The 13,336-nt window shown below is 48.5% G+C and overlaps 1 protein-coding gene across 2 annotated transcripts in view; it reads left to right on the forward strand.

Moving 5' to 3' along the window:
- Positions 1-13,336, forward strand: part of SEPTIN9 (septin 9) — a 146,131-nt gene that overhangs the window by 15,360 nt on the left and 117,435 nt on the right. The window contains exon 2 of one of the 2 annotated variants that reach the window (XM_053994427.1): positions 12,184-12,240. The exons of the other annotated variant lie outside the window; for it this stretch is intronic. Coding sequence (XP_053850402.1) covers positions 12,184-12,240 — 57 coding nt within the window. The remainder of the gene's footprint in view (positions 1-12,183; positions 12,241-13,336) is intronic. 2 annotated transcript variants of the gene reach the window in all.

Here is a 13,336-nt window from a genome sequence, read left to right on the forward strand (position 1 = left end):
AGGGGATGCTGAGCTCTCTGCACAGAGCAGGGAGACAAAAAAATTCCTTCTCCAGCTGGGGACCAAGGACAAATGATCCAAATCTCAGGCCCAAAAGCACAATGTGGGCTGAAGAGAGAAAAACAAGCAGGATGGGAGTGCATGGGCTAAAGCTGGAATGGGACAATGAACTGCAAGGTGCAGATGGAGCAGAGCTGATCCCAGTGAGAGCCCCCGGGAGCGCTCGTGCATTTTGGGACCATTTTGGTTCATCTTGGGTGCAGCCCTGGCTGGGCTCTTGTGCTGCCCAAGGTGGATCCATGGAGGAGATCCTTTTAATAAATCCCTGCTTTATTCTTTAGCTCTGCCCAGCCTCTGCTCTAGGGCAGCCTTCCCAAGGCATCACACCCTGCTGGAATCCCTGCCTGGCACAGCGCGGGGGCTCGGCAGTGCCAGGGTCGGTGCACCGGGGTTTGGGTCACTCAGGAGTAGCAGCAAGTGCCTTTTTTGTGGCAAGGATTTGCATAGTGGAGGCTGAACATCTGGATTGTTGGGTGAGTGACTCGGGGGGGCTCTGGATGGGACCCAGGGCTCCAGTGACAGCTCCGTTACACTGAGCGCGCCATGTTCCATGGACAATGCTGCCTTTCACCAGACCCACAGAATAGGCTTTGTGCCTCCTGTGTGAGCCCTCTTTCTCTCTAGAAAGGCTTCCTCAGAGGCTGCAGGCACTGCTCCATGACTTGGAATGGTTTTCACCTGTGCCAGGAGTGATTTCACTCTGCCTTTTGCCAGGGCTGGGCTGTTTGGTGGTGCCAGGACCTTTGCTTTTCCCTTGCTGGCAGCCAGAGAAGCCCATTAGAAGAAGGAGTTCCATTGGGACCTCTTGGTACCTGGAGAGGGGAGTGTGTAATCGTGGAGTAGCATCAAGAGGTGGTTTTTATATCTGGGCTTTATTTAAATGAACCCATTCCTAATTTTCCTGCTGCTCTGCTCTAGAGCTGCCTGTTGGAGAGCATGGCTTGGCAGAAAGGGAGGTGCTGAGTCTAGAATTATTTTTATTCATAGAATCAAAAAATATTCTGAGATGGGACACACAAGGTTCATCACAGGACAGCCCCAAAATCCCACCCTGTGCCTGAGAGCATTGTCCAAACTCTTCTTGAACTCTGGCTGGGTTGAGACCATGATCACTGCCCTGGGGAGCCTGTTTGTGCCCCACCACCCTCTGGATGAAAAATCTTTTCCTAATAGCCAATCTAAGCCTCCCCTGGCACAACTTTTTGCTGTTTCCTTAAGTCCTCTCACTGGTGACCAGAGATAAAAGATCAGTGCCTGCCCCTTGTCCCTTACAAAGATTTTAAAGGACAACTCAACAGGATATTGGCACTTACATATTGATTCTACATCTTGTTTTTAAATGAGCTTACTGCTTCTGTGCTGGGTATCTCTGATGGATTCTGGGGCACAGCATGGGCCATGGGGACCTGTGAGAACCTGGCCCTTCATTAAATGCCTTGAAATGGTTTATAGAGAGACTCTGGGGGCAGAAGGGGAGCACACAAGAAATTTAATCTTGGAGCTGACTGGCCCCTCACAGACAGAGCTCTTTCTTCCATCTCCAAGTCAGAAAGACTGACCATAATCCCAAAACCAGCTACACAAGTGACTTGAGGGTCATCTTGTAAGACCCAGATGGAATTTTACTGAAGTTTGTAAAGGCACTTCTGCAAACTCCAGTGAAAGCTGATCTGCAGCATTAGGCACTCAAATATGTCCTAAGTTTGGCTGAAGTTCTCTTCCAACTTCCCTGCTGCGGCCACTATTAAATATAATTGTAAGATACAAGGAAAAACACCAAAGAATGTTATTAGTTTATGAAACTGGGTTGCCTTGGCTACTTCTGAGGTAGAATTAATAGGAGAAAACCCTCGATTGTATGAGGCCAGGGCTTCATTGTAGTCTCAAGTTGTAATTTCCCTTCTCCCCAGTTTAAGGACAGCGGACATTATCTCAGGAATCTATAGATAGTGTCTGAGTCATTCTTTAAAGTGCAGCTGAAACGTAAAAACATTAAATAATATATCCCTGCAGCTCCTCTGACCAGGGGAAGTGTTTGACACCTCATTTTACAGGCAGGGAAGAGTATGTGGAGGAGGAAAATTACGTGCAGAGAGTCATGTTGGAGTCCTGATGGTGGCTGAGCAGTTCTGACTCCTCTGCTTGCAGCTGGCTTTGCCCCATGGCTGAGCTGGTCCTCCCACCTCAGCATCTGCCCAGGGCAGCATCAGCTCATAGGAGCAGAGAATCGAGACGTGACTGGGCTTGGGGTCAAAGATAAATGTACATTTATGATGTCCCAAAGGAGAAACTGCCATTCTGAGCTCAGTGTAGGGCTGTGCAGGGAGCTGCTGAACCACAGCTCAGAGCTTGGGCTTTCTGACTTTCAGGCAATTCTGTGCAGTATCAGAGCACCCCAGGGGCATCACTGTGTGAGCTGTGTGGTGCTGAGTGTGTGTTCAGGCTGCTGCTGCACTGGGGCTGCTCAGGTGGAAGGGCTCTGGCAGTGTTTTTAGCCTGAAGCATATTTAGAATGTATTTATCTGTGTGGAGGGAAAAGTGACCATTGTCTGCTTGATCTTGGTACTTTTCCAAGGTAGTCTGTTGTTGATTGAGTGGCCAGACAGTTTGTGGATCTTGACCCTGAATATTCATCTGAGTTTCTGGCTAGGAAGGGATTTAGTGACCATGGGCCCTTGGCTGCTCCTTTGCCTGGTTCCTTCACCCAGCTGCTGCCTGGCTGCAGTGGAGCATCTCTCGTGGGGCAGGAAGGAAGAGGAGAGTTTGTCCAAGTCTGGAGTGAGACTGGGACTTGCACCTAAGGCAAATCCCAGGCTGAGCTTTTCCCTTTGCAGCATCTGCAGAGTCAGACATTGCTCTCAGACCCAAAGGCTGCCCTGTTTCTCCTGCAGCTCTCATGGGGAGGTGCTCACTGGGGCTGGGTGTTCCAAAGTGTCTGGGTCTGCTCTGGGTGTCCTGACAAGGACCCCGTGGGTCCCCCCGTGGGTCACCCAGGCTCAGGAGAGCCCTTAACCCCTGCCCTTTGTCGTCTGCTGCCCTTCAGCCGCTGCGCTGCTGCCTCTTTGTTCTGGGCTTTTCTCCTTTGTACGTCCCCACCCCTCTCTGGGAAAAATCAACATTTGCCTTGCAGAGCCTGGCCAACAGAAGGGGTCTGTATTCCATCCCGATGGCAGCCCCAGGCTTGCAGGGCTCCCAGGATAAATCCAGTGGTGTTTGTTGCCAGGGGGACCCTCTGAAACACAAGTTTGGGAGTTCTGTGTGTGTGTGAAACGAGCAGGGAAGCTGTGAGCGGTCACTGGGGCTGAGAATTGCATTGAGGTTAGAAGAAGATGGCGAGAAATTGATTTAAACTCTAAGTAAGGATGACTTTTTAATTCTGTTTTGTTTTTAATCTGAAGTACCACGTTGCTGCTTCGTGTGCTGGAGCAGAGCAGGGAGGCGGATGCTGGGCTGGGAGGTTTGCACCAGGACTTCTCCTGTGTGGTCACAGGCAGAGCACTGCAGGCCTGGGGGAGTGGGGAGCAGAACTGAGGGGTGGCTCAGGAGTATTTGATCCATATGGAAATACCACACTGGGGTTTTAAAATCCCTTTCCCCTCCAAATCTGCCCATGGTTTTCTCCATGGCCATTGCCAGATGAGCCTGAGGGAGTGAGGTGCACCCTTGAGGCTGGAAGCTGTGAATGTTGGGGGGTTTTGGAGGGCGAAGGATGAGCACTGATTATTTGTTTTTCCTTTGTTTCCATAGTGCTCTGAGTGCTGAGTCTTATCCCTTGTCCACTTGGGCTCCTGGGGACACTTGTGTTATTAATGTTAATTAACTAACACGTTTCTAGCTTGCTGGAGCTCTTGTGGCAGCTGTTTAATGTAAGAGTTTGATTATGAAAGTGAGAGTTATTTCCTTCTTTGAGCAAGGCTGCAGCTTGGATGGGTTCAGGTGCCTTCCCTCCTTCCACCTCTGCTGGGATGCTGCAGGTCCTGCAAATGGGGACCAGGTCCAAGCTGCTCTTGCCATGGCTTTACAAGCTCAAAACTCCCTCATTCAGTGAAAATGTCACGAGGCACCCACCTGTTCATTGAGTTCCAGTTCTTGGGTCCTGCCTCTATCTCTTGGATTTTGGCAGATAAGCACTGTGAGCAAGTGAGGAGCGTGGTGAAGACAGAAAATTTAGAGGGACAAGATCTCTCTGGAAATCTGGTTAGGATCTACAGTGAACTTGGAGGGATTTTAGACTTGACAGTGGTTTACCAGGTCCATCCCCAATGAGCAGAACTTCGCAAGAGCAGTTTTTATTCCCACATAAACCCTTTCCCCTTGCCTCCTGCTGCTAAGTAAAAGAATCCCCTAAGCCAGCAGAGCTGACAACACATACAAAAGGCTGGTTTTTGCAGTTCCTTTCCAATTTGTGTGGACATTGGTGGTGTGAATATTCATCTGCACGAGTCATCTGCTGTGGTGACGTGGCACCTTCGCCGCTGCCCGGATTACTGGAACACTCCAACCAGAAGGATCACAGATGATGACTAACACACTTTTTTTTGTATGAAAAACTGCTTGTGCTAATTTTTTTTTTTTTAGTGCTTTCATGATTGTCCAGCGTATCTCTGAATGAGTATCAGCTGTGAGGAATTTGTGGTCAGTAAAGAACAGATGATCATGAGGGGTGGTGAAATGATCTTGTTATTTCTATGAAGTGAATATCTGAGGACTGAGCTTACTCACCTCAGGATAAACTCATGGGGAGGAGGGGGAGTCTCCGTATTGCTTGAAGGCCATTTTAGCTCTTGAACAACTTGCCAAAGCACTTGAAGTCACTCCAATGTTTTAGTCTTCACGCTGAAATTGAACGTCTCCAAAAAGCCAAGATTTATTTCAAGCACGAGCTTGAATCCACGCTGACCAGACAGAAGTGTGCGCTGTGGGGTTTGTGGGTCAGCCAAAGCAATTTTCTGGCCTCTAAGCTTTATGGATGCAGCAATTGATTTCCTGAGGATTACTGCAGTTTAATTTGAGTTAACAATTTGAATCAAATCCTACATTTGAGCCAAAGTTAAAGCCCTGTCACCCTCTACCACCATGTGCAGGACTGGTCCTTCTACCAGCAGACCACTGCTGGCCTTAGGGAAGCCTTTCTAACACTGCAAAAATTGAGGCTTGAGTCTTGCTGCCTCTTATCATCAGCACAAGCTTTTGGAACTTTTTTTTTAGTGTTGGAATGCTTTTGGCACCTGCTAAAGTAGAGTGTTGTGGTAGGAATAGATGCATCTTGCTAATGCCAATTTTCCTGTGGTTTCCTTGAGGATGATTTGAGCTCCAGCCTCGGGCTGGGTTCTTTTTAAGTGTGAACTCATGGCTCCACGTGCTGATGAGCAGGGTTGTGTGGCTCCAGCTCTCATGGGAGGGAAATTGGTGGTGTTTTAGGCTGTCTGTGCTCAGCCTTTAACCTGGACACAGCTTGTTGGTGCATCTAGGCTGTGTTGGAGAAGGTTGTGGAGCACTCCTGAGTCTGCAATCAGTGCCCCTTGGCCACAGCATCCCTCCATCCCTCCTCCATCCCAGCAGCATCCCTCCTCCATCCCTCCAACTTCCCTCCCTCCATCCTTCCAACATCCCTCCCTCCATCCCAGCAGCATCCCTCCACCCCACCAGCATCTCTCCATCCTGGTGGAAGCTCAGGTTGCTGCCAGAGATATTTGATCCAGAATGAAACCATGCACTAGGATTGAAGTTTTTTTATTTTTCTAGCTGTGCTCAGCTCCTTTGTATAGAGTTTCTGTTACACAGAATCTGGAAAAGTGTCTTTTATTCTTCAGTGCATGTTTCTGATTAGTATTGGAAATGAACATGAATTTTTTCCCCTTTTCTTTTTAAACTGTATTCCTTTTGAGGTTAATGTTTCAAGTGGATTTCAAACTAATGGAAGAGAAGCTGTAATTGTGTGGTTCACTGGACTCGGAGCAATAGAGATTTTTCTTCCATTGCTAATCTGCACACAGATGTCCCTCCCTTGCAGTCCTCTGAACCCCTGTGTCCCCAGCTGTCTCCAGTGACACCTCCATGTGCAGGCTCTGCCTCCAAAGGTGATGTCCTGTGTCAGCATTGGAGCTCTGCAGCTCAGCCTGCAGCAGCTGCAGCGTTGGAGGAGCCGTGGAGGCAGTGACTGTGCAGTGTGGATCAACCCACGGGTGGGTTTTCCTCCTGTTAACAGCTCCAGGTCTTCTCCAGTCACTCTTTTTTATCCCTGGAGCTTTTAGAGCCTGTCTGGGTGAAGCAGAGTGAAATGCAGCTGTCGGTGAAGGTAATTCACTGCCCGCTCTCTGGATGGTACCTGTGACATGGGTACAACGAGAGAGATTGCACACCCTGAGCGGGCCTGCGAGTGTTGAGATGGACCTGCACGATGGACAAAGAGTGGAGAACCCTGTCCCAGCAGTCTGCACTGGTACCTGGGCAGGGCAGTGACATCCTTGCTGTCTTTATGTGCTGCTAGGTGACAGCAGAAGGGCCTGAGTACAGGAAAAAAGCGGAAGACCCCGGCTCAGGGAAGAAATGATGACGTCTGCTCCAGATCAGAAGGCTGAAGGATAGCTTTATTAAAACTATACTATATTACATTAATATACTATTTAAAGAGATACTATCCTATTCTACATACTGACTTCTTACCTCTCTAACTCAAACTGTGACTCTGCTGAGAGCCCGAGCCACAGCTGGATCCCACTGGGCACTGACCCCAAACAACCTTCACCAGAATCCAGCCCAGCAATCACTGCAGGTGAACAATCTCCACACCACATTCCACATGGGGAAAACAAAGGAGCAGAGATAAAGATTGTTTTCTTCTCTCTGTGCTTCTCCTGAGAGACAGAATTGTGTCTCTCTGTCCAGAGAATGTGAATGTCACACCTGAGGAGATGGCAGAGGGCAAGATGGGGTGGAGGAGATGGGGCTGGGTGTGTGCAGTGCACAGGGGCTGCAGGTCCTGCCCTGGGGGGAGTCAACCCTGCCAGCCTGTGCTTTAAAAGCTGCTGCTGGTGTGTAGGAGCTGTGAGCCCTCTGAAGGGCTGTTCTGCTGAGGAGCCCCCAGCACCCCAGAGCTGGAACCATCCCGAGGTGACTCTGTGATTTTCCTTGGAGCTGTACGCCCCAGGAAGCCAGGAGGAGTGTGGATATGTCTGGAGCAGTTCTGCTCTTGGATGGAGACATCTCCAGAGCTGTGTGGACACCCTGCAGTGCTGTGCTGGTGGAGAAGGAAGCTGAATTACCTGATCTCAGGCCCTGCAGTCAATACATGTAACAGAAGCAAGGGTCACACTGGCTGCTCAGATGAGCTGGTGCTGCTTTGCTGACTCCAGCACAGTGTGGGATGGCTCCTGCTGGTTTGGCCCATCCCTTTCCATCACCATCTTTGTTTGGCTTGGGTTCTTTTGTTTGTTTGGTTTTGGCTTTTACTGGACTGCGTAGAGAGAGCGAGTTCCTGAGTTGCATCCTCCGTTGTTTGTCCTCACGGCGTGGTTTCTATTGAAAAGGGGAATTGCTCACTTGTCCTTCTGTTGAGTTTTACACCATGTGAGTGTAGCAGCATGGATGGCTTACTGTGAGGAGAAAATCAACCTCACGTGGGCTCTCTCTTCACTGGAACATGTACCCAGAAAGTTTGGTGTGTATCATCCAAAAACTCTGGTGTGTTTTGGAGAATGTATGCATTGACTTTGTTGGAGATGAACATCTCTGTCAGTTCCCTGGTTAGCTCTAGGTTCAGATTCAGCCAACTCAGCTAGAAAAGTCCCACTGGAGATTTCTCCAGACAATCTGGATTCCATCCCCTGCAGCAGGGTGAGCACCCAGAAGGTGCTTCCATTTCAATACTGGGATGCTTTACATCCCTTGTGTTACATCAGCAGCTGCAAGGAGCATGAAGCAGTAGAAAACCTGGTCCAACATTGTCTGTTGGAGCAATTTAAATGTGAGCCTGGCACTGACACCATCACAGGGGCCATTCTGGGCTTTGTCAGTTGTGAAGGAGACCCCAGAGAAGCCCAGGGGTTTCGGGTGCTGCTGCCTTTCTGCTGGGCCATACAGCCCGTGGATCTGGAGGGAGTTAGTAATTGATTATAAAATGTGAAAAAAAAAATTGCTCAGCGAGTGAGCCAAGGTGGGGCTGAGCTGGGCTTTGTCCTGCTGAGGCACATCCGCGGGGCTGAGCGAGCCGCTCTTGGCCTGACTGACTTTTAACTGTTGGGCTCTTCCGTTCTGAATTCCCCCCGATGGGAACGAGGGGCAGAATTCCCAATTTCAGCTAAATAAAGCACATTGCACTCTGGTTCTTAGTCCAGTGTGCTACAGTGCATTTCCAGCGTGGCTTGAGGGCGTTTGCACGGCACTGGGGGAAGGCTCACAGACACCGTGTCTGCGGTGGAAATGTTTCATTTTCATTTCATTTCAAATGTGGGGCTCAAACTGCTGCTCCCAGGCTATAAATAGAGGTAACCCCAGAACAGGCTCAGCAGCTGATGCTCTCTGCTCCTGCCCCCTCCGCCGGCTTCTTGGCACTGTGTTCACAGCAGCATATTTTCAGCTGTTGCTTTCTCGTTATTTATTCCATTTTTTTTTTTTTTTTTTTTTTTTTTTTTTGCCAGGCTGCCAGCTTTCCCTGCTGTTTATCTGCTTTCCAGGACTGTGTCTGGATCCTCCCTCTGTGGAGGGGCAGTGGGGTATCACAGATAGCAAGCTTGGCTCGGACTCTGCAGCTCTCCCTCCTCTCTCTAGCTTTTCTGTTAAGGTATTCGGCTGCCTGGATGAATCTCGTGTTTGCTCCTCATTTTCCCTTTGTCTGAGAAGGGATGAACAGCATTATTATGTATTATTAATGTTGTTAACAGGCAGTGAAGCAACAGCTGTCAGAAAAACCTCCTAACGCTGCCTCCAACACAGAGCAAACCAATTCAGCTTGCTGAGGAAAGGGTGAGAATGGTGATTCCAGCTCCCCAGAGGAAACCTGGGAGACAGGGCACACAAACAAACCCTCAGAAAGGATAAAAGCCACAGGCTCAGCCAGGACATGGATGCTCCCGTGGCTGTGCTGGATGCTCCAAGTCCTGTGTGTGTTTTTCCACTGCTGAAGGGAATAAAGCTTATTTCCTAGATGTGATCCTGTCCAAGCTTGTGAGCTCCTCGTTCAGCTTCTGTCCCGCCCCGCCGCAGACTGAATGAAGGCTTTGAACATGAAAGGCTGCTTTAACCAGCTCAGCATGGCTGCAGATCTGCATTCCTCAGCCTGCCACCCATCAGGGATGCTTTTCTCTGGTTTTTGAGCAATTCTAAAAGCTGGATTTCAACGCTGCACCTTGTCTGCACACGGGGAACTCAGAGGTGGTGTCTCTCTGCACAGAGCAGAGCTGGGATGTGACTGCTCTTGCAGCATGGCTCAAGAAGAGCTGTTTAAAAATCTGCTCAGCAGAGGAAATGGGGCTTTTCATTCTTTGCTAGCATCCAAAAAAGCAGTAGGCATTTAGAGGGGAGAAAAGAATTAAGGAAAAGATTCAGGGACTGTGTTTAATAGCAAAAATATGTTTAAAATTTAAAATGCACAAGTTCCCAGAAGCTTCAGCCCTTGTCCTGCTGTCAGTGATGGAAAGTGAGGCTGGCTGATGGGTGTAGCACCAATCTGCCCTGTTGCAGAGCAGGTAAAGCTCTCGAGCAGACAGGCTGGGTGTTCATGTGTGGGGGTGGACAGTCCTGGCTCTATTTTTGGCTCTCTGGAGGCAGGGAAGGGCTCTTTCTGAGGAGAGGGATGGCTCTGGGTGGTGCTGCCCATGGCTTCTCCCTGTGTCTCCCTTGCCCAGGACCAGCCCTGTGGTTCAACCACATCACGTTGTGGGCACAGAGGCTTTTTATATTAGAAAAGGAAAGGAACAGAGCAAACACACACGTGCATATATATATATATTAAAATATATAAATATATATATACAAGCACAGGGTTCTGAGCATGAAATGCTTTTTCCATGTCCAGCTGCTAGGCAGCTCTTTTCCCTTCCCTCCCTCTATCCCAAGCCTTACTGGTGTGAAAGTTTTCCTGCCTTTTTTCTATATATATCTATTTATTTATAATATATTTTTTTCCTTGTATGATGCACTCTTCGAGCTGACAAGGTTTGCAAGGTTGTGACTCTGTTACAAATCACAGTTTAGAGCTGTTCTGCATCTTAAATTGATGCTGCTTTAATCCCTTTGCTTCTTGTCCAACAGATCTGGTAGATGGTGAGAAGATCATTTAAATAATATAATTGAATGACATCACCACCCTCAAATCCTGGGAGTTTCTTACCTGTTTGCAGGTAGAAACCCTGACCCAATGTTTTTGTGAGCTGAGGCAGGGTTTGGAATGAGCTGAGGAGCTCCCGTGGCTTGGCAGCTCCAGCTTCTGGTGCCCGAGGTGATGGATGCTGTCCTGGAGCTGGTGTCCATCCTGGACACATCCTGCTCCTCCAGCAGGACCCCCAGAGGCTGGGGAGCCACCAGACCTTCTGGGAATGTCCTTCCCAGGACATCAGAACCCCTGGGGGGATTCCAGGATACAGCATCCCACCTGAGGTGCTTCACTGTGTTTATTGTGGCCACTTTTATCGGGGTAGGAAACCAGAAACTGAGGCACAAATCCATGGCTGTGCTTTAACTAAATGGGAATTCTGGGGATTTTAAGGAGAATTCGGGTTCTTGCTGAGTGAGAAGGGATTGCTGTGGCAATCATTGTTTTACAAATAGGCAGCTGGGATGGCAGAGAAATTAAGCAAGTTGATGATGCATTAATTAATTAAACAGGTTGATGATGGATTCATTAATTGAACAAGTTGCTGATGATCTGGAGCTACCAGACCTTCTGGGAATGTCCTTCCCAGGAGGTCTGAACACTTGGGGGGATTCCAGGATACAGCATCCCACCTGAGGTGCTTCACTGCATTGATTGCATTTACCTCTTTTATTGAGGTAAAAAACCAAAAACTGAGGCACAAATCCATGTACAGTTTCATATGGCTGTGTTTTAACTAAATGAGAATTCTGGGGATTTTAAGGAGAATTTGGGTTCTTGCTGAGTGGGAAGGGATTGCTGTGGCAATCATTGTTTTACAAATAGGCAGCTGGGATGGCAGAGAAATTAAGCAAGCTGCTGATGGATTTATTAATTGAACAAGTTGATGATGATCAGGAGCTACCAGACCTTCTGGGAATGTCCATCCCAGGACTTCAGAACACTTGGGGGGATTCCAGGATACAGCATCCCACTTGAGGTGCTTCACTGCATTGATTGCATTTACCACTTTTATTGAGGTAAAAAGCCAGAAACTGAGGCACAAATCCATGGCTGTGCTTTAACTAATGCGAGTTTTAAGGAGAATTCAGGTTCTTGCTGAGTGGGAAGGGATTGCTGTGGCAATCATTGTTTTACAGATAGGCAGCTGGGATGGCAGAGAAATAAACAAGCTGCTGATGGATTAGAAATGTTGTTGTAGTCAGCAGGTGCCGTGGCTTGCCTGGAGTCTGGGAGGCAGGAGGCACCTGGGAATTCCTGAGGACTCTGAAATGGGTGTGGAAGGGGAGGTGCATCCCCTGTTCCACTGCTCCGACCCCATAGCAGGGCTCACACATGATGTGTCCCCAGCATGTGGGTGCAATCCATCCAGAGAGGAGTCTCTGTAAGTGCAGCACTCATGCAAATCCTTAAATTCCTGTGCTCTCCTCTCCCAGCAAGGAAATCTGCCTCAGGAAGTGCTGCACTTCTGTCTAGGATAAGATAGCCTGGAGCGAGAGGTGAACGTGAATGTCCCACGTGATGATTTCTAGAGTCCCCTCTGGTGTTTCTGGAAACCCTAAATACATTTGTGGGTTTGCTGTGTTTGAATAATCATTTCTGACATCTTCAGGGAAAGGTGGAGGTCTCTCCTGAGGTGTTTTTTTGGTTAAAATGACGTGTAACTCCCCCTGGATCTGAGAGGTGATTGTACAAAGCAGATTCCTGACAGAACTGTGCCTTGCCAGACGCAGAGGGATAGCAGGGAGGTGACTCCACACCCCATATTCACTCCTCATGGACTCCTCATTCCAACCTTCTTCTTGCTTTAGGAATCACCCGGACCTCCAGCGGGAGACTTCGGAGGCTCAGCGACCAGACAAGCCCGAGTAAGTGTGTGAATTTCTCTCTTTGGAACCTCCTCATCCAATTAAAAAACAAAAGAGAAAAACAGAGGGAATGCAGGAGATGACACTCACAAATCACATGTTCTGCCATGGTTTGAAAGGCAAAGCTTGCTGCTGATAAATGCAGAGCTCTCTATGCTGGAGAAAGAAAGCAGTACGTGGAAAAACCAGAGTGAGAGTTGTATATATGATATATTTTTTAAAGCCCCAACAAACTGTGAAAAGAGAGAGAATATAAAATATTCCTTACTGTATAATGGGTCCAGAGACAATAATTACCAAGCTCCAACCCAATTCAACACAGGGCAACAGAAAGCAGGAATGGCCTGTGGTTGAAAGCCACTTTAGTCATTAGTAGCTCTTTTGGACTCTCCTTAGCTATTATTTTTTATTGGAGGTGCAGATTTATGGATTATAAGTGCTTGTGGCTAAATTTGCAGCCCTAATTGCAGCTTAATGTTTTTGGAAGCTGCTTCTGATTCAGAAGGAAGCAGGTGGGAGGGTTTGTTTTTCTTGCAGAAGGTGTTTCCCAGCCTCAGGAAAGCAGTAGCAGAATTCCCAGTGCTTGGGAGTACCCGAGGCTGTGTGCTCTGTTTGTCTGTGTGTGCCACGTGCTGGGGCTGCCCAGGGACTGTCCCTGCTGGTTGTCTGCAGGTGAAAAATGTCACCGTTCTTGCCTGAAATACTCCAAGGGAAGCTGAGGCAGCCCAGATCTGGGCTTTTCCTTCTGCTAGCCCTTTTTGCTGGCTGTATCAGCCCCTCTGATGAGCCTGTGCTGCTCCCTGGTTCAGACCCCTGTGGGAAGCAGTGTCTCCATGTCCAGGTGCTTTCTACATCCCAAACATTATTCTTCCTTAGCAGGTGCTTTGTTGCCACTGAAATCTTCCTTCGTGTTTCCTTCTCTGATACCACAGGATCCTGTGGTAATTACAATCCTACCTGTAAATTTCCACAAGATGGGCACAGATAATTCTTGTCACATTTGTTTTGTCTCTTTAAAAGCTGTTGATGTTCCTATCTCGTAGCTGGGGAAAATGGAGCAGCTGAGAACCTGAAAGCTGTGCCTTGAGCACTGCCT

The sequence above is a fragment of the Vidua macroura genome, chromosome 19 (genome assembly GCF_024509145.1).
Source record: "Vidua macroura isolate BioBank_ID:100142 chromosome 19, ASM2450914v1, whole genome shotgun sequence".
NCBI classification, from domain to species: Eukaryota; Metazoa; Chordata; class Aves; order Passeriformes; family Viduidae; genus Vidua; species Vidua macroura.